At 44.6% G+C, this 21,259-nt stretch overlaps 1 protein-coding gene across 1 annotated transcript in view; it reads right to left on the bottom strand.

The window, feature by feature from the left end:
* Positions 1-353: 353 nt before the first annotated feature.
* The window catches only part of KLF7 (KLF transcription factor 7), a 137,046-nt gene continuing 116,140 nt past the window's right edge, over positions 354-21,259 (bottom strand). Inside the window, exon 4 of the mRNA XM_054971001.1 lies at positions 354-853. Coding sequence (XP_054826976.1) covers positions 802-853 — 52 coding nt within the window. The 3' untranslated portion in view covers positions 354-801. The remainder of the gene's footprint in view (positions 854-21,259) is intronic.

Here is a 21,259-nt window from a genome sequence, read left to right as displayed (position 1 = left end):
AATCCCCCAATGCAGATGAGGTTTTATAATCAAATACCAAAACTGAAGGAACAAAAGAAAAGAAAACCAACTGTTGACAAAGTCTATACCAGTTCAAGAAAGGTGGTAGGTGTACCCTACATGTCACTCCATAGTTTACTTGCCAATTAAGGCCATTGGGTATTGACATAAAAGTAACTTGACAGCTCAGTTTTATGAAGAAGAATCAAAACTGGAGCAGATCGAAGTGTGAGTGAGGAGTCTTGATGTGTTGTTGTCCATAAGGGAATTTCAAAACAAAACAAAAAAAGAACCAGAAAGGAACCAAGATGTTAACGTTTTGGCTACCAAACTAGGATTTGGTTTTTCTAGGTTATTAGTTTTTCCTTCAAAATCTATTTAAAAAGAAAAGTTAGTGCTACAAATATGCAATTCCAAAATTAGTTTTCCCTCAATCAAGCTTCACAGAGAAGCAAGTGACATAAGCTCCTTCAACTCCTGTCCAGGAAATTGCCTTCCATATCCTTTTGTTTCCATTGGCAATAAACAAGGAATACAAATTCCAGACTGCTGAACTGCCATATGCCATTGTTGTCTTAGTGACTTCTCCTGCAGCCCGTTTTCTCGCACACGTCTCCTGCCTTCCAGAAGGGCAAGGCGCAAAGAATGGATGTTCATCACTGAGTACAGTTGGGTGCATGACAGCATTTAGTGCACAGTTTGTGTACAGAGGTTTACATGTGATCAAGTTCTTTTCTCCTGAAAGGCAGGACTCCATTCTACCCAGGATACATCTGGGCCATGTTGAGCCATCTCAGGCGCTTAGATGTGTCTCTTCATATGAAGGGCAAGGTGATCAGACCTTGAAAAACACCTGCAAAAGTAAATGAGGAAGTTAAATCAGTGTTGAGCTACACAAAATCTTTCAGACTGCATGCAAGAATCTTATAACAGTTCAAAAAAATTCTCAGCTTATGATTTCACTGTGGATTGCAGAATTTGCATCAAAGACATGTTGATTGCTAGAACAAAGAGCCATTTTGAACTGGGTTCAAAGATGATGGACTCTCATGGGTATTTTGGTACCATCACCTGGATATCCGTCACCCCCTCTCATGTTCAGAGCAATACACAGGAGCTCTGTGAAACTGAGAGATAATCCCTTTGTGCTGTCACCCAGACTAACAATTACTCATTTGAAGCTTCATTTCTTTAAAAAAATCTTTTTAAAATATGTCATTTATGATGGTACTTTTTTCTATAAGCCACTTTGAGCACAGTTAGAGGCATGACATTTAAGTTTTGAATAAATAATTTCATTCATAATAAATATTGTATTTGTTTTTTCAAGAGCTGAAAGCATTTATGATCTCCTAAGGGAAAAACCTTACAGTGTAAAGAAACTATATAAAATCGCTCCCTCTTTCTTTAACCACAACTTTAAAAACTGTTTTTCAAGCCCTACTTATCTTGTGTTTTAGGGAACCAAGGATGGATTCACATAACCTTCGTCATAGTACAGCCATTTCTCATTTCATTAATTTCTCAAGTAATATTATAGTGCTGATTCTCACAGAAAGCAGTTCTTTGGAAGGGTCCAAATCTATTCCAAGCCAGTGTAAGTTCATCAAAAAACCAGGCCTGCATAACTCCCCCCCCCAAACCTCTTTTAGCCCTTGATTCATGAAGAAAGACCAAAAATTAGATTGCAGTTTGTATGACCTCTATCCCAATGAAACCATTAAGTGCTTCCAGTAGGCCTGATCACACCCAGGTTTTCTTACAACTGATTTTGAGAAACTTGCTGCCAAGAAAGCCTGCAGAGGTTTGCAGCTGAAGGCCCATTCATCTCAATGGAACCTGCTTTCCAGCTACATGTCATAATGCAGTCTTCTCCCACGCACTGACAGAAATCCCAAAGCAATGCTGAGACCTTGTTATGCACCCAAACCACTTGCACACACAGACCCATCTTCACCTGGAAGGAAGGAGAGCAGCCCTACTGTCCACTAAACTCTGACAGAACTCCACAGATGGTGGCCAAGATGTTTAAAATCCAGGTGCCAAACAGATACGAGAACAGAAAGCAATGGAAAGCAACAAAAGAAGCCGGAGGTTTATCTTTTATGGAAATGTGAACATCACTGAACCCAAATGCTGTCTTGTCATCAAATCCCTGACTCAGATCTCCCCTCTGTGCATATGGGAATAATCAGTCCCAAAACCTCCATGTTGTCCAAGGAGAGGAACTATCACTGACTTATCCAAAGAGCTGAGTGTTCCCATCAACTTCTCTTCCCTGGCACCAGCTAGCACTGAGAATATCTTAAATCCTCAATATGTCTAATTCTCAACATGACCAAATCTGTGGATACTTAAATCCAGAGAACAGAGCCATGAACAAAAAGGCAGATCTTTCTACAAACCTGAAAAGTGCCCAAGCTTAGCAGCATGGTGGTGGGGGTGGGGTGGGGAGAGATAAAGGCTGGTTGTCTGGTAGGTGGGAAGGAGTGAAGGAAATGGGCAGGGCTGGAATGACGGGGGGGCAGGGGGGGAGTCTGTCCCCCGGCGCCGCCAAAGAGGGGATGCCGGGCGCAGCTGCCAGCCGCTGGGAGCACACTGGCAGCAGCGTGGGCAGCTGAGCAGTGGGGGAGGGGAAGGCTGCCCGCACCATTCGCCTGCCCTGCAGGACAGGGAGCACGTGGCAAGCCGGCCGCCCCCTCAGCAGGGCAGGCGAATGGCATGGGCGGCCTCCCAGTTGCCCGCGCTGCTGCCACTCCACCCCTGTGTGATGACATCACAGAAATGATCATTGCAATAATGCAAGAGGCACAGAATTTTAACAGTCTCACTGAATTTATTATTTACTAGCAACAAAGCCTGTTGTGAGTAAAAATACAACAGACTCTAGGAAGGAGAGGGGGGCAAGCGGGCATTCCCTCCTCCTCCGTCACTGATTCTGGCTGGAAGAAGGCAGGTGGGGAGGGAATGGCCATCTCCTTTGTGGGGCGGGTCCTGACCGGGGGCGGGCCTTGATGCCTGCTCTGCGCCTGATCATGGCTGGGAGAAGCGGAAGTGGGCAATGCCACCTGCTCCACTCCTGATCATGGCTGGGTGAAGAAGGGATGGGCATTGCCTCCTACTCTGCACCTGATCCCCACTGGGTGAAGTGGGAGGGAGCACTTCTGCCTGCCCTGCACCTGAATCTGGCAGGTTGAACAGGGGGTGGGCATTGCCTCCTGCTCTGTGCCTGATCCAGGTGGGGTGAAGGGGGCAGGCATAGTCACATTCTCCTCGCCTGATCCCAGTCAGATGGAGGGTGGGGATTGCCACCTACTCCACATCTGATCCCTCCCGGGTGAAGCTGGGGGCCTGCATTACCTCTTGCTACACTCCTGATCCTGGCCAGGTGAAGGGGGGAGGGTATTTCGCTCCACAGCTGATCCCTGCCAGGTGAAGGGGGTGGGTATTGCCACCTTCTCCACTCCTTATACCAGCTGGGTGAAGGCGGACGGGCGGTCATTGCCACCTGCCCTGTGCCTGATCCCAGCTGGGTGAAGGCAGGGGTGGGCATTGACACCTGCTCCATACCTGATCCCACCTGGGTGATAGTGGGGTACAGGCATTGCCACCTGCTCCTGATCTTGGCTGGGTGAAGGGGAAGCGGTCATTGCCACCTGCCCTGTGCCTGATCCCAGCTGGGTGAAGGCAGGGGTGGGCATTGACACCTGCTCCATACCTGATCCCACCTGGGTGATAGTGGGGTACAGGCATTGCCACCTGCTCCTGATCTTGGCTGGGTGAAGGGGAAGCGGGCATTGCCACCTGCTGTGCTTCTGATCTGAGCTGGGTGAAGAGGGGATGGGCATTTCCATTTGCTCCGCTTCTGATCCCACATAGGAGATGGTGGGGGGGGGTGGGCATTGCCACCTACTCCACCCCTGATCCCAGCTGGGTGAAGGTGGACAGTGGGTATTGCCCCCTGCTCTGCACCTGGTCCCAGCTGGGTCAAGGGTGGGTGGGCATTGCCACCTGCTCTGCACCTGATCCCAGCTGAGTCAGGGCAGCAGGTGGGCATTGCCACCTTCTCCACTCCTGATCTTAGCCGGGTGAAGGGGGGGCGGGCATTGCCACATGCTGTGCTCTGGATCCAAGCTGGGTGAAGAGGGGATAAGCATTTCCACCTGCTCTGCTCCTGATCCCCGGGAGATCAAGACACTTAAAGATACATTGTAGCCACTTTCAAAAAATAGGTTTTAACAATGAAACTCTCATGTAACAATACAGTCAATACAAAAATATCTGTTTCTTAAGACAATTAGATATACAATCAAGAACCCTTCATAGAACCACTGTTAAGACCATATGATCATGAAACCCCTCTCAGTGTTCAAAGTCCAGAGTCTCTGAAAAAATATTCACTCGGCAGTTGTCAGTTCCAACTGAACACTGGAGATATAGAGTCAAATAGAAGTAAAGAAAACACTGTCGGGAAACGTAATTCCTCTTCCCTCCTCCTGTGTGAGGTGCGGAGAGTATACAAGTGTATTTGTGTGGTCCCAAATGTAGATTCTTGTAAGTTACATCTTAAATTTTTAAGGTGGAACACAGGCAAGGAGTCCCCAAAGGGGTCTCCTTGGCCCTACAAGTGGCCGGCAATTATTAATCGGCTTGTTTCATGAGTAGATCACTTCCTCAGGGGCCGATAAACAGTCCACGGTCACTGTTAGAATGACTGGTGGAGTACGCAGAATTGTATGCATGTAAAAATTGGGCTGAAGTTATTTGATTCATTAGATAATTTACTTTGAGGGTGGACTGTTTATCGGCCCCTGAAGAAGTGATCTACTCATGAAACAAGCTGATTAATGAGAGTTACATGAGAGTTTCATTGTCAAAACCTATTTTTTTAAAGTGGCTACACTGTATCTTTAAGTGTCTTGATCTCCCGTGAACCCATATAGTATGCACTAATTGTTTGTGCCTCTCTATTGAGTATTCTGCTCCTGATCCCAGCTGGGAGATGGCAGGGAGTGGGCATTGCCACCTACACCACCCCTAATCCCAGCTGAATGAAGGTGGAAGGTGGATAGTGCCCTCTACTCCGCATCTGATCCCAACTTGGTAAAGGGTGGGTGGGCATTGCCACCTGCTCCACTCCTGATCCCAGCTGGGTGAAGGGGGGCCAGGCATTGCTGCCTGCACCGCTCCAGATCCCAGCTGGGTGAAGGAGGCTGGATATTGCCACCTGCTCCACTTCTGATCCCAGCAGTGTGAATGCGGAGGGTGGGCATTGCCACCTGCTCCCTTCCTGATCCCAGCTGGGTTAAAAGCAGGCAGGCATTGCCACCTGCTCCACTCCTGATCCCAGCTGGGTGAAGGGGGGCCAGGCATTGCTGCCTGCTCCGCTCCAGATCCCAGCTGGGTGAAGGAGGCTGGATATTGCCACCTGCTCCACTTCTGATCCCAGCAGTGTGAATGCGGAGGGTGGGCATTGCCACCTGCTCCCTTCCTGATCCCAGCTGGGTTAAAGGCAGGCAGGCATTGCCACCTGCTCAGCTCCTTATCCCAGCTGGGTGAAGGCAGGGGGGGCAGGCATTACCTCATGCTCTGCTCCTGATACCGGCTAGATGAAGGGGGATGGGTATTGCCACCTTCTCTGCTCCTGATCCCAGATGGGTAATGGTTGAGGGCTGGCATTGCTACTTACTCCAATTCTGATCCCAGCTGGGTGAAGGCGGGGGGCGGGTATTGCCACCTCCTCCACTCCTGATCCCAGCTGTGTGAATGCAGGGGTCAGGCATCGACACCTGCTCTGCTCCTGATCCCAGCTGAGTGGAGGTGGGTGGGTGGCAGGCATTGACTCACACTCCACTCATGATCCTGGCTGGGTGAAGGGAGCATGCTTTGTCTTCTTCTCCTCGCCTGATCCTGGCCAGCTGAAGGGGGTGGGCATTGCCACCTGCTCCACTCTTGATCCCTGCCTGAAGTTGGGATGGGCATTACCTCCTGCTCTGTGCCTGATCCAGTATGGGTGAAGGGGGATGGGCATTGCTTCATGCTCCACTCCTGATCTTGGCTGGGTGGAGGGGGATGGGCATTACCACCTACTCCATTCCTGATCCCAGCTGGGTGAAGGCGGAGGGCAGGTATTGTCCCCTGCTCTGTGTCTGGATGAGGGTGGTAGGCTGCACTCCTGATCCCAGCTGGATGAAAGTGGAGGGTGGGCATTGTCACCTGCTCCACTCCTGATCTCAGCTGAGTGAAGGCAGGGGATGGGCACTGCCACCTGGTCCGTGCCTGATCCTGGCCTCGGCTTCCTGCCATGGCACACTCTCTGGAGGTCTGACTGTCTCATCTAGGCTTCCTTCCATAACAGCGCCTTCTGGTGGTGCACCAGGGTAGTAAGTGAGTTGTCTTGAATATGCTTAACCTTTTATATAGTAGGATAGTATTACAGACTTTTATGCAACTTTCATGATGTCTAAAAGACAACTTACCATAAATGTGGGGGTGGGGGAGAAAGAGAAAGGAGCATTCAGATGTGAGCACACACTCTCAGTCTTTCAGAGCATTGCCAAATCTCTTATTTGAATCAAATGATAAAAAGAGCTTTTCTTTACATTTCTAGCCCTTTTCAGATATCAACATGTAACAGGAGGCTGGAAACCATGCACAGATCTTCTCGATACACTCAGTCACCATATTGTCTGAACAGAGCCAGCATGTGCACTCAGCATGCACATACATCCAACAACTAGATTTCCCATGATTCTGGTTTGTGTATACTGACACTGCACATGCATGCAAAATACATATGTTGCTCCTGTTCAGGCAACATGCATATCCAGAGCATCACAGCCCGCGTTCTCCCAGTATACGTGGATGTAAAGTCTGAAAGGTCATCTCTTTCTTTACCACACACACACATTTTTATCTGGCCTTTTCTCAAAGGACCTCAGCAGGGAACAGTTATTTCCCCATTTTATCTTCCCAACAGTGCTACAAAGTAAGATTAGGCTGAGAATGAGCAGCTCAAGATCACCCAGTGAGCTTTGTGGCTGAGCAGGGATTTGAATGCAAGACTTTCAGGTCCTATCTGACACTCTAGCCATGGCTGCTTCCACATGTTCCATTTTTTTTTTAGTTTTCCCTGTCCCAAAGCCGCGTCTTTCCGATCTGCTTTGAGAACTCACCTTTCACATGCATTATCCTCATGCATGTTATTTATTTATTTTATTTTATTTTTAACCTGCCCTCCCCGCAAGCGGGCTCAGGGCGAGGTACAACATTGATGAAAATACAGCTTAAAATCAATTATAAAATCAGATAAAATACAGATAAAAACAGACAAAATATTGTGCCCCTTTCAGGGCAACCAGAGGGAGTGGACTCTCCATACCCCTTGTAGAGAGAGACCGGTGCAAGGCCCGGCAATGATGGACTAGAATTAGCCTCCATCATATGCCCGGCACAGCATCTCCGTCTTACAGGCTTGCCTAAATGATACAAGATCCTGGCATGTTTTGTAGGTGTCTGTCGTGAAAAAAAGGTACCAAAACAGCAAACGCGTTCTTTATCTGTGGCTTATCACAAATGACGTTGGTGCATACCCACCCAACTTTCCTTTTTTTTTTTTTTAGTGCATGCGGGATTGCGCTATACCATTGTCCTGTCTTTCAGCTTCTGTAGAAACTGCGCATGCATAGTACTCTGTTCTCTACCTTTGATTTCCCACTCAAAGTTTTAAATGCGAAAGTGTTTAATAAATATGTGAAAGTAAAGTAGCGTGATTTCACAATTCCATATTTAAAGTAAAATCAGAAATGGCATTCCGTTCTCAATGTTGTTCCTAGACGGATAGTCCAATTGCTGAGTGATCCGATGTGGCAAGCACTGCAGTATGATTCCCTTTGTATATGTAGATATCGTAATAGCACAAGGACCGTTAAAAAAAAGTTTTAAAGGGGGGGGGAATTATATGATCGCGCATGCAAGCCAGATGCATGTGTGATGTTTAAAGGCGGGGTAATGGCGAGAGGAGGGGTTAGTGATTTGTGGGAGGGTTCTTCTGAATTGCAAAAAAGTCTCCGCATGGATTGAAACAGTAGGATAATCGCATGGAAAACCTGCACAAAAATAAACATGGATCAAAACAGGTCTCATAAAAAACACTTAAAAACCGGGATCATCATTACCTGCTCGTGCATGGGAAACGATGACGTGTGTAATGAGTGAGATAACCCTCCAGAGTTCTGTTGGCAGGCTGCCCCATTAAGGACATGTGGAAGCAGCCCATTTCAGCTTTCATAGAATAGAATCATAGAATCATAGAGTTGGAAGGGGCCGTACAGACCATCTAGTCCAACCCCCTGCCCAGTGCAGGATCAGCCTAAAGCATCTCTGACAAGTATTCATCCAGCCTCTTCTTGAAAACTGCAAGTGAGGGGGAGCTCACCACCTCCCTAGGCAGCTGATTCCACTACTCTGACCGTGAAAAAGTTTTTCCTAATATCCAGCCGGTACGTACCTTTGTGCATGTAATTTAAGCCCATTGCTTCGCGTCCTACCCTCTGCTGCCGACTGGAACAGCTCCTTGCCCTCCTCCAAATGACAGCCTTTCAAATATTTAAAGAGAGCAATCATGTCCCCCCTCAACCTCCTCTTCTCCAAACTAAACATTCCCAAGGCTCTTAGCCTTTCCTCGTAGGGCTCAGTCTCCAGACCCCTGATCATCCTCGTCGCTCTCCTCTGCACCCTCTTGATTTTGGCCACATCCTTTTTGAAGTGAGGCCTCCAGAACTGCACACAATACTCCAGGTGTGGCCTGACCAAGGCAGTATAGAGGGGGCTATGACCTCCTGCGATTTCGACGCTATGGCCCCTTTGATACAACCCAAGATTGAATTAGCCTTTTTTGCCACTGCATCACACTGACTGCTCATATTTAGTTTACAGTCCACTCTTACCCCAAGATCCCTTTCACAAGTACTACTGCCCAGAAGCGTATCCCCCATCCAGTATTTGTGCTTCCCATTTTTGTGGCCCAGATGGAATACTGTGCACTTGTCTTTGTTGAGTTGCATCCTATTCACAGCTGCCCACTTCTCCAGAGTATTCAGGTCTTGTTGAATTTTAATTCTATCTTCTTGGGTGTTTGCTACTCCTCCCAATTTGGTATCGTCAGCAAATTTAATGAGCAGCCCTTCCACTCCGTCATCCAGATCATTGATAAAAATATTGAAAAGTACCGGGCCCAAAACCGAGCCCTGAGGCACCCCACTGGACACCTCCCTCCAATCTGATGAAACGCTGTTGACCACCACTCTTTGAGTGTGGTCCTCCAACCAGTTCCCTATCCACCGAACTGTCCTATAGTCCACTCCACAGTCTTCCAGTTTGCCCATCAGAATGTCATGGGGGACCTTATCAAAAGCTTTACTGAAATCCAGATAAATCACGTCCACAGAGTTCCCCCGATCCAGTAAGCTGGTCACTCGATCAAAGAAGGAAATCAGGTTGGTCTGGCAAGATCTGTTAGGAACAAAACCATGCTGACTTCCCCGGATCACTGAGCGGTCCTTCAGATGCTTACAGATGGATCCCTTTAAAATCTGTTCTAATATCTTCCCAGCAACAGAAGTCAGACTGACTGGCCTGTAGTTTCCCGGGTCATCCTTCTTCCCTTTCTTAAAGATTGGGATAACATTTGCTCTTCTCCAATCTTGTGGCCCATCCCCAGTCCTCCAGGAGGCCTTGAAGATGATGGACAGGGGTTCTGCAAGTTCTCTGGAAAGTTCTTTCAGCACTCTTGGGTGCACCCCATCCGGCCCAGGGGATTTGTATTCATCCAGTGCAGCCAGATGCCTCTCCACAACCTCTCTGTCAATGTCAATTAGCCTCTCAGGTGTCCTGCCACATTTTCTACTATCTCTAGATGTGCCTGAGTTCTTCAGGGAGAAAACAGAGGCAAAAAAGTCATTAAGCCTGTCTGCTTTTTCTCTGTCCTGCATCAGACTTTCTCCATCTACTTCCAACAGCAGTCCAATTGCCTCTTTTACCTTGCGTTTGCTTCTCACGTATCTGTAGAAGTTTTTCTTATTGTAGCGAGCCCTTCTGGCCAGACCCAGCTCGTACTGAGCTTTGGCCTCTCTGATGGCTGATCTGCAGTGCCTAGTAACCCTTATATACTCCTCTTTAGAGGTCTGTCCTTCTCTCCATTTCCTGAACATGTCCTTTTTCTCCCTTAGCTTATTCTGGAGCTCTTTGCATCCACATCGGTTTCTTTTTTTTCTTTCTTTTTTTTTATTTAATAAAGTTTTATTGGATTAGACATATTATTATTCCACATTACATTCAATTCCCCTATTTCCTAATTCTAACCCCCTCCCTTTCCCCCCTTTTTGTTGACTTCCAACAGTTTTCCAACCCTTTGTCCCTTTTCCCTTACTCATTTTAAATTCATTCTGTCTAACTAACGTATACATTCAATTTCTTCTAAGCTTATCTCTCTACCGCTGTATTCTCTTATTTACTTACATTAACATAATAATAAGAATAATAACTAAACAATATCTTTCTTCTAATCATAATTCTTTAACTATTTTGATACTCTGTACTCTATCTTTTGGTCCCTTCTACCATATTAAACAAACAATTTGTCCCCTTTTGCATAATTTCAGATATTTCTATGAACAATTCATATAAGTCAACCAATTTAACTTGCACTCTATATATTACTTTTCTACATATCTCAACTTCATCCTACTTTAGTTATATAATTATTTTACTTTGATTATGCAATTATACTATCATCAAGAATCATAAATCAATTTAACCCCTATATATCTTCAAACCGAATCGTTCAATTTAGTACATTGTACAATTACCAGAAATGATATTAGTTAGTCTATCCCTGTACTTAATTACTTTCTATTATTCTTCCATATATATATATATATATATATATATATATATATATATATATATATATATATATATATATATATATATATATATATATATATTTATATAATAGTCTAATAAAATAGCTGCTTAGAAATTCACATTTACCTCTCCACCCAACGGTAAGATCACCCCCCTCTGCATTTTATTATTTTTCAATAGTTCTCGAACTGCCACAGTTCTCCTCCCACCTCCCAATTCTTCAGTAAATATTGTTTCAGCTTCTCCCAGTCTGTGTTGAACTGTCCTGGGTCAAGATTTCTCAATTTTCTTGTCATTTTGTCCATTTCGGCCATATACAGCAATCTGTAAGTCCAGTCCTCGATTGTTGGCACTTCTTGTACTTTCCATTTTTGCGCATACAAAAGTCTGGCCGCTGCTGTCATGTAAAATAACAATGTCCTGTGTTGAGCTGGAATACCCTCCATTCCTAAATTCAGTAGCAGGAGTTCTGGGTTCTTATTAATTTGAAATTGTAAAATCTCACTTATTACTCTTATTATTTCCCCCCAGTACTGCCTTGCTACCTCGCACGTCCACCACATATGGTACAAGGATCCCTCATGTTTTTTACACTTCCAGCATTTATTAGACATATTCAAATTCCCTAGCGCTATCTTCTTTGGTGTCATGTACCAACGATAAATCATTTTGTAAATGTTCTCTTTAATATTAGTGCATGTCGTAATCTTCATTGTGTTCTTCCACAAGTATTCCCACGCCTCCATTGTTATTTCTTTATTAAAGTTTATGGCCCACTTCACCATTTGCACTTTAACAGTCTCCTCCTCAGTATACCATTTCAACAGTACTTTGTATACCTTGGAGATTTCCTTCTTGTCTTCTTGTAAAAGTGTCTGCTCTAATTCCGAATTCTCCATTCTTATGCCTCCCTTTGCACAGTCCAAATTATAGAGATCTCTGATCTGTCTATACTGGAACCAGTCATAATTTGTAGATAACTCGTCCTGCGTCTTTATTTTAAGTTTAGAAAATTCTATTCGTGTTATCTCCTTATATGTTAAACACTGTTGCTCATTATCGACAGTTCTCGGATCTATTACCTCATATGGAACCACCCATAAGGGGGTTCCTTCTTGTAAATAGTCTCTGTATTTCTTCCAGGTTGTATATAGGCTTCTCCGTATATAATGGTGCAAAAACATAGAGTTCGCTTTTACTTTATCTTACCATAAATATGCGTGCCAACCAAATGTTTTTTTATATCCTTCTAGGGCCAATAGTTTCCGATTCTTCAGCGTCATCCAATCTTTCAGCCACACTAGACAAGTTGCATCATGGTATAGTCTTAAATTGGGCAGTTGCACTCCGCCTCTTTCTTTTGCATCTTGTAAAACTTTCATTTTCACTCGAGGCTTCTTGCCTGCCCAAACAAAGTCTGATATTTTCCTTTGCCATTTTTCAAACTGCTTGGAATCTCGGATAATTGGTATTGTCTGTAGCAAAAACATTACTCTTGGTAACACATTCATCTTGACTGCTGCAATCCTTCCCAGCCATGACAAATTCAATCTATTCCATTTAATCAAGTCTCGCTCTATCTGAGTCCATAATTTTTCATAATTGTTCTTGAATAGATCTATATTCTTTGCAGTCAGTTCGATTCCCAAATATTTCACCTTACTTGTTACTTCACGGTCTGTTATTTCCGTTAACAATTGTTGTTTTTGCTTAGTCATATTTTTACATAGTATCTTTGACTTCTTTTTATTGATATAGAACCCTGCCAAATCTCCAAAATCCTTGATCTTCTCTATCACTTTTGGCATGTTCTCCGTTGAGTCTTCCACAATTAACATTATATCATCCGCAAATGCTCTAACCTTATATGAAAAGTCTTTTATTTTTATTCCACAAATTTCTTCATCTTGTCGTATTTGTATCATCAGAATCTCCAACACCAGAATAAACAACAGCGGAGACAACGGGCAACCTTGTCTTGTTCCTTTACCTATAGTCAATTTCTTAGTAACCTCATCGTTCACTACAATTGCTGCATTCTGGTCTCTGTATATTTCTTTCACTGCTCTTATGAATCTTTCTCCCATTTGTAGCTTTTCCATAGTGGCAAACATAAAGTCCCAGTTCAAATTGTCAAATGCTTTTTCAGCATCCACGAAGAAGAAACCAACCTCCTTATCACAACGCTTATCATAGTATTCAATAGCGTTTATTACTGTCCTTAAATTGTCTCTGATCTGTCTATTTGGCAAAAAACCAGCTTGTTCCTCCTCAATAACTTCCGAAAGCCATCCCTTCACTCTTTCCGCCAGTATCTTCGCAAAAATTTTATAGTCATTGTTGAGTAACGATATAGGTCTATAATTTTTCACGTTAGTCAGGTCTTGCCCCTCTTTGGGGATCAATGATATATTAGCTTCATTCCAAGTGTCTGGAATCTGTTGATCTTTTAAAACACCATTGATCACCTCTTTTAGGAATGGTACCAGCTCATTGGCCATTACCTTATAAAATTTAGCTGTAAGTCCATCTGGCCCTGGTGCCTTTCCCAGATTTGTTGACTGTATTGCCTTTCTTATTTCCTCATCCGTTACTTCTTTATTCAATTTATCTCTCCAAGCTTCCGAAATTACTGGTAACTTCATTTTCTCCAAGTATGTCACTATTGCATCTCTGTTCACCTCCTTCTTATTATACAATTTAGCATAAAATTTATAAAAGGCTCTACTAATGGCTGTCTGTTCCAAATGCGTTTTGTTATCTTCACAAATTTTATTTATTGTTTTCTTCTCTTTTCTCTTTTTTAGTTGCCATGCCAAATATTTCCCAGGTTTATTAGCACCTTCAAACGCTTTCTGGTTCAATCTTTTAAGATTCCACTCCATTTCTTTGTTATTCATTGCTGTCAACTGCACTTGAAGTATTTTAATGTCCTGATAGATTTTCTTTTTCCCTGGTCTTTTCTTTAACTGTATTTCTTTGGCTTTTATTTTCTCCATAATCTCCTGTCTCTTCTCCTCTTTCTTTTTTCTCGCCCTTCCATTTAAGTCCATTAGTATGCCCCTAATTACTGCCTTGTAGGTGTCCCAAACCTTATTGGTTGGTACTTCTCTGTTCATATTGTATTGTATGAAGAATTTTGTCTCTCTTCTCAACATCTCCATATTCTCTCCCTCTTGTAGCAAATCCTCGTTTATTCTCCATCCTTTCCTTTTACTCCTTCTCCCCAACTTCCACATAACTGGGTTGTGATCCGAGCCAACCATCGGCATTATTTCCACCTCCTTAGTCCATATCGCTAAGTCTTTTGAGGCCCAGATCATATCAATTCTCGATAATGTGGAGTGTCTTGCGGAGAAAAACGTGAATTGTCTACTTTTAGGATTTTGTCTTCTCCATACATCTTCTAAAGCTTCTTGTTGTATCAGTTCAAAAAACAACTTTGGTAATAGTCCTTTTTTTTTTGTGCAGCTGTTGATTTTTTATCTAATTCCAAATCTGTCACTCCATTGAAATCTCCAGCAAGAATTATCTGATCATATGAAAGTTCATCTAGTTGCTTCCTCAAATCCTCAAAGAAGCTTTCTTTCGCTCCATTAGGAGCATAAATTCCAATTACCAGCACTCTCTTTAAATTCCATGTACATTCCACTGCTATAAATCTGGCTTCCACATCCTTCATTACAAGCTTTGGCTGCAGCTCCTCTTTTATATACAACACCACTCCTCTTTTTTTCTTGTTGGAGGCCGCTGCAAAGTCATTGCCCAATTTTCTTAATTTTAAATACTTTACATCCTGTTTTCGAATGTGAGTCTCTTGCAAACATACAATATCACATTTTTGTTTTAATAGCCAGTGAAAAATGCTTTTTCTCTTATTCGGTGAGTTGAGTCCATTTACATTCCAAGATAAAACTTTACACTCCATAATCATAATCTTGTTGCTGGTAAGTCCTTTTCATTGTCCCTTATAAACCGCTCCATCTCACGTTCAGATCTGATACGCTTTTTAGCTCCTCCAAATTCAAAGGACAGTCCTTCTGGTAATTCCCATCTGTACCTTATTTTCATGTCCTTCAGGATCTGAATTAGAGCTTTGTATTTTTTCCGATCTAGTAGTACCGATCTAGGTATTTCCTTCATGATGATAATCGTCTTGCCATCAATTTCCAATGGATCTTGAAACTGTTTAGTCACAATCTTTTCTTTCATGTTTCGAGTCGTGAACTGCACAATCACGTTTCTTGGTAATTTCCTCTGGGTCGCAATTCTTGAGTTTACACGGTATACCACGTCTAGGATAGCCACAACTTCCTCCTCCTCCTTTCCCAGGTATTCAACTAGCACCTCAGTAATCTGTTCTTGAGCTGTCTTTCCTTCCACTTCCGGCAAGCCGCGAAATCTCAGCTGCTTCTCCATATGTTTACTTTCCGCAACCGCCATTCTTCCCCTCATCAACCTCATCTCTGTTTGTTGCGTGTCCGCTAGATTCTCCATCGCGCCTTCCACTGCTTTGACTCTCTGCTGTGTTCCTTGCAATTCATTTTGCATTGTTTCCATACCTTTCTTCACTTCTGAAAGCTCACTTTTCACAGTCTGTTTTACTTCTTTAATCAGCTCCGGTTTCATATCCTTAAGTTCTTTAATCACTTCTAAAAGTTTTTTGTCCAAATTTTCTATTGCCGATTGCCACTCTTTTTTCGACATCGTGGGGCTTGCTTTGGCTTGCTCCCACGAGTCCGCTCTCTTTCTTAACTCCGTGGCGTTAAATTTAATGTCCTTTTAATTTAAATGTCCCGGTCTTCTCAAAAAGAAACTTTTTTAAAAATCCAAAATGTCGGGCGTCTTTTCTCTATGGTTCCTCTATGATTTTGTAACCCAAAATGGCTTACTTCCTCTTCCGCTGAAGCCGCGGTTCTTCCCCTTTCAAAGATGGCGATTCCCTTCTTCCTGCCCTCCGGCAGGAGCCGCTTCTCTTCAGCAACTCTATTGTTATTACGTACTTCCTGTTTCCCGACTTCCCACAGTAGCTCTCGCGATGGTAAGATTTTCTCACAGCTCCATAACCGCAAGTATTCAAAACAATAGTCCCATTTCTTTAATAACTTCTTTAAACTTAGTCCTTTTTCTAATGCAACTCTTGCCGAGTCTTCCCCTCCTTATAATTAGTCTGTTGCAGTTTGAAAATTTACTTTTATTCTTCTTTACTTTTAACAATCTGTCCCGTATCAGAAGATAGTGATCTTTACCTTCTCATTCAGTTTCCTCGGGTTGTAATCACTGTTTCAATCTTAATTTCCCCTCCGTTCTTCTTTCCCCTGTTGAAGCTTGGGTATGTAGATCTTATGCCAACCGCATTGGCCCCGAAACTGCCGCAGAGATCTTAGCCGACCTGTCACAGGGTGGGATCTCAAGGGTCGGGGGGAGATCCGTTGCGCAGGACCCCCCTCGCCCGAGATCGACGCGCCCTGAGGTCTTGAGCGTTCTTTGCCTGCTCTCCGCCTGAGAGCAGTCGGCCGCGGGTTAAATTGCCCCCGCCGGCCGCTTAAAACGGCAGTCCGGTCAGCTCCGCGAATGGAGCTGCGTCAGACCTCCATAGATCCCAAACCGGAAGTCGCATCCACATCGGTTTCTTGGAGCCCTTACCATGTTTCCGTCTTGCTGGGATAGTGCAAAAGCTTGTGTTTGCGAAGGGCCCACCCTTCACTCGCTCCTTTCCCTTCCAGCACACTCCCCCATGGAATGACTCTCATCAAGCCTCTGAGTTCATCGAAGTTGGCCCTACGAAAATCTAACCTACGAGTCTGGCTACAAACTTCCTTGGCTCCCCACAGCAACTGGAATTCAGATGAGCTTCCTCTCAACATATGAGCTTCTGCTGCCCTCTATGAGCACATCCCTGCCCCTTCCAGCCCTGACTAGTCAGAGCAGCAGACACACATGCCAGGCAATGGCTCAGAGTCTCTCTACACAAGACCTCTTATACGAGGATGCTCAAGTGAAGAGAGACGCAATGTTAGCTAGGAAGTGTAGTTTTTACTTCCCCAGAAGACAATGTGAAACTGACAGAGCCTTTGGGGGGGGCAAAGAGGAAATAAACAAACCCCAAGGAGTGATCTCTGGGGGCTCTAGAGAGGTGAAATTGACAGAACCTTGGGCCCTGTCTTTTTAAACTATGCTTCCCGGCTAACATTGCATCTCCCTTCACTTGAGTGTAGAGAGACTCTTATTCTTTGAGGTGTTGGAAAGGGTGGAGAGGGAGATTGACCTGCTCAGTACTGGTTGGTGCTTAATTTGAAGTGACATGTTGGGAAGGGAACAGGGTTAGGGTTAGGGTGACAACGGCAGTTGGATAGAAGGAGGAGAATGCGGTGGCAGTGCATTTGGGAACCCACCTTTGCAAGACAGCACATCACAGATGGTCTTCTGCACTTCTCCTGAACACAGAGCTGTGGAGCAGGAAGGGGGATAATTACCCACCTTTACACTGCATGACGGAAATACTTGAATGTTTGGAAGTTCAGCATGACTTCAGATTCCTAGTGGACTGTGGCAAAGCTGGCCACACTTTGTGGACCCTGGCATGAATAATAATGACCTCCATGGAGGATGGTTGTGAGGTTACTGAGGTAAGCTTTTGACACTTGATATATGCTATGTAAATGGGACAGGAAATCCTGGTGAAGGAGGATCTGATTCCACTAAAATTGGGGAATGAGATGAGTTTGGAGAGAAGGTAAAGAGAGGAGGTGGGCAGAGACAGGCTTGCTAATAAAGTGTCCTCTAGGGGATTATATTTCGTAGGGTGTGCAAGGCCTCCCCTTGGTATATGGAGCATTTTGAGAAAAATACCATGCAAGAGCTAATAACCAAATTGATTGTAATGGTGCCAAAGGCACTCCAGAGACTCTTTCAACCCTCTCTGGGCCACTTTGGATTTCTCGCTTGCTTCTTCCAAATCAGCACATGTGCTGAGGCTGAAAGGCAACAGGTCACTTTGCCAGTTTATCACGAGGCGCCTTGCTGGAGATGCAAGACCAGCTGAAATAAAAGATTTGTTGGGGGGGGGAATACTTTTTTTCCATTATGGAAGTTCTACCTCTTGATGCTGTTTGACAGCATCAAAGCACCTACCATCTATGTACTCATAATGTGTACCATCGTCATGTGCTTCTCTGCCATACTACACAAATTAGGACTAGACATGTGAAGAATCAAGGAAAAACAAAAATGTAAGAGGAAACTTCTTTTTTTTTTACCTTTTCCCCGAGAGGTCTTTATAAAATTGAGGGGTACTTGGAGGAGGAGCTCCAAGGAAATATTTTCTTTTTTTGAGCGAGAAAGATGCTTATCAGGACAAGGTGTTTAATACTCAGACGGTATAATATGAAAAAGTTTCAGGACTTTTTCAATTTTTCTACAAGAAAAATTGGAAAATTTGGGGGCGTATTGGGGGAATAAAGTTCTATGAAATATTTTCTCTTTTTGAGTGAGAACCTTGTCTTACAAAGTATTCCATTCATTCCAAATGTACAATATGAAAAAGTCTGTCTCAATTTTTCCAGTGGCAAAATTTCTTAAAAGAGTTTCTTAAAAACTCTTATACTTTAATCATATACAACAGATTTTTTTCCAAATTCTCAACAATTAATATGCTATCATGTGTTTAATACTAAAAATTAAAGACTTCAGTATTTACAATGTTATAAAGTTTAGCTAAATATCCAAACATGTTGGCAGTCCTACCTATTGTGACTCTATGAAAGTTTCTGTCCAATAATATACTCCATTTCATTTACTCCAGAATTTTTTTCAATTTTTATTTTTTCCTACCTCTCAGATGGCAAAAATTAAAGATACCTGTGTTTGTAGAAGGCCCAATCAGGGCCAGGGCCTGGGTTTCTGGCGCCTGAGGCGAGATACCTACTTGCGCCCCCCGCAACCAATTTTAAAAAACTGAAGAAATGTAGGAAAAATGAAAATCAGAAAACTTAAATCACAAACTGACCTTCCCAATGTCCAATACCCAACAGATTTGCAGGGGACCTAGTCCTTACTGTCCTCTAAAGATCCCCCAAGTTTCAGAAAGATTGAACCCCAGGAAAGGCATGATCCATGGGTCCCCCCTTTCCTGACATTTTCTCTTCCAGTGGCAAAAACGGGAGTGTCTGCTGGCAGCTACTTTGAGGGGCTACAAACTGACCTTCCCAATGTCCAATACCCACCAAGCGCACAAAGCAATAGGCACAGCCTGATTGCTTCTGTGCCATGCGTCCTGCGGTGCTGCCGCTGGGTTGGTCCGGGGGTGCAAGCACACGAAGCAACAGGCACAGCCTAGTTGCTTCTGCACTGCGCAGCTCGCGGCGCTGGTGCCAGGTCGGGCAGAGGGGTCGTTGGGGCCGGCATGGGCCACAGCGCCTCCTTCAGAGAGCTGTGCTCAAGGTGGCTGCTGGCTCCGCCTCCGTGGACACGCCGGCCCTGGGCCCAATGACCTCATATATAGAGGTTCCCTATAATGCCATTTCTATCTCCATTTTCACATAAGAATTATCCTTCTGTGATCAATACTGGATGGAGAGAAAGAGGTTAACACAGGACCTATATCGCAAGTCATCTTGCAGGTATACAGGGGGCTTTAATTAGCTCAGTTTGTCAGAGAGCATCCTTACTTAGTTAATCACAAGCTTATTTTTCTTCACAAACAAGAGCTTAAGAGAGATTATGTGGTACGCTGGATAACAGAGAGGAAGAATAATGAAAGCAAATGTCAAAGCTGGCACAATTAAATAAAAAGAACCATCTCTCTGACAACTGGAATAACGCAAGTTTCTGGATATGCAGTAACACTCCCATTCTTATTGATAGTTTTATGTGGAAAAAATATCTGACCAAATGTATTTGATAGGGTATTTGGAGGTTTAGCTAAGTAAAAGTTTATCCCCTCCATATGCACCTTCTTGTGATTACTGATACAGGATTTAAAAAGCAAGTTTTATAACAAGAGTTAACATCCTTTGAAGCCCTCTGACTTAGAAGGATGAAACTCTGTTTAGGACTGCACTGTTGACTCTTGACATTTGCACTGAGCATCAGTTGTCTCATAGCGAGGCAAACTTATACTACCAACTATGGGGTCACCTGGATTCAATTTTGTTGCGTGTTGCGTTGGCCTGTTCATTTCGGACACTTTTAAGACACTGTTATCTGCTTCCTGCACCTCTTCCCTCGGGTCTACTCCCCTCCTGGGGGTCCTCACTCTCCCAGTCCAGCCCCCTGCCTTCCCACCAGAGAGTGGGGCTAGCCGGCTTCCACCTGCCTCGCCTGACTCTCTGAGGCTTGGGTGCTTCTGTGGCAGGGATGGCTCCTCCCCCCCCTTCTATTGTTGTTCTGCTATGATTAGGGATCCCAGACCCCCAGTGGGGGCGGGGGATCCCCCACCCCCACTCCCCACATCCACTTACCTGAGCAGTGGGGGCACACACACCTTCCTTATGTGCTCCCCGCGGTGCGCTCCCGTGTGCCGCAGCTGCTGGGATTGGGCTTGTTTTGGCCCAGATCAGGGCTGCTGCAGAGCTTAGGAGCACTCCTGTGCTCCACAGTGCTCAAAATGGGCCCAATCCACAGTAGAATGGCCAGTTTCGGGTGCATTTTGCAGTGCCCGGTCACGCGATGATGTCACCCTCAAAGCGATGCCACTGTGCCTGTGGGGGCGCATGCACACGCACCCCCCCTCTCCCCAAAGGTAAGTGCCAGGCCCTTGTTCCTCACGGGGAGATTGAGGGGGCCTGGCAACCCTAGCTCTGATCCTGGGTGCCCGTTGGCGTGGCTGGGTGGCTGTCCCCCAACTGCCTCCTGTCCCCTTCTCCTTGTAAGTCCGGGGTTGACCCTCAGACCCCGGACAGATGGGATACCTCCAAGGAAGACCAGGGTTGCCATGCAGGCAAGCAATGGCAAACAACCTCTTGCCTTGAAAACCCCAGTAGGGGTCGCCATAAGTCAGCTATGACTCAACAGGACTCTCCATCACCACCATTGCATATATATCATGACCTGCCTTTCAAGTTGGTGTAGAATTCCCAGGAGGTCTGGCCAGACCAAGACTTGCTTAGCTTCAGCAACGTTGCCGAATCATGTGCCTTCTAATCATCCAAGAATCATCTTGTGATAAAAAGGATAGCATTTAGAAGACAATACAGCACAGAGCTATACCAACCCAATCTAGTCTTCTCTGTACTTTCTAAATGCTTGGAGAGAAAATCAGGGCTTGAACTGTGCTTCATGGTTGAGACTCCTTGACCTATGTAGAACGAAGGTTCTTACATGTTTTATGTTT

Source organism: Eublepharis macularius, chromosome 2 (assembly GCF_028583425.1).
Source record: "Eublepharis macularius isolate TG4126 chromosome 2, MPM_Emac_v1.0, whole genome shotgun sequence".
Taxonomy (NCBI): Eukaryota; Metazoa; Chordata; class Lepidosauria; order Squamata; family Eublepharidae; genus Eublepharis; species Eublepharis macularius.
Note: the sequence above shows the minus strand (reverse complement) of the source record. Positions and strands in the feature narration are given on the sequence as shown.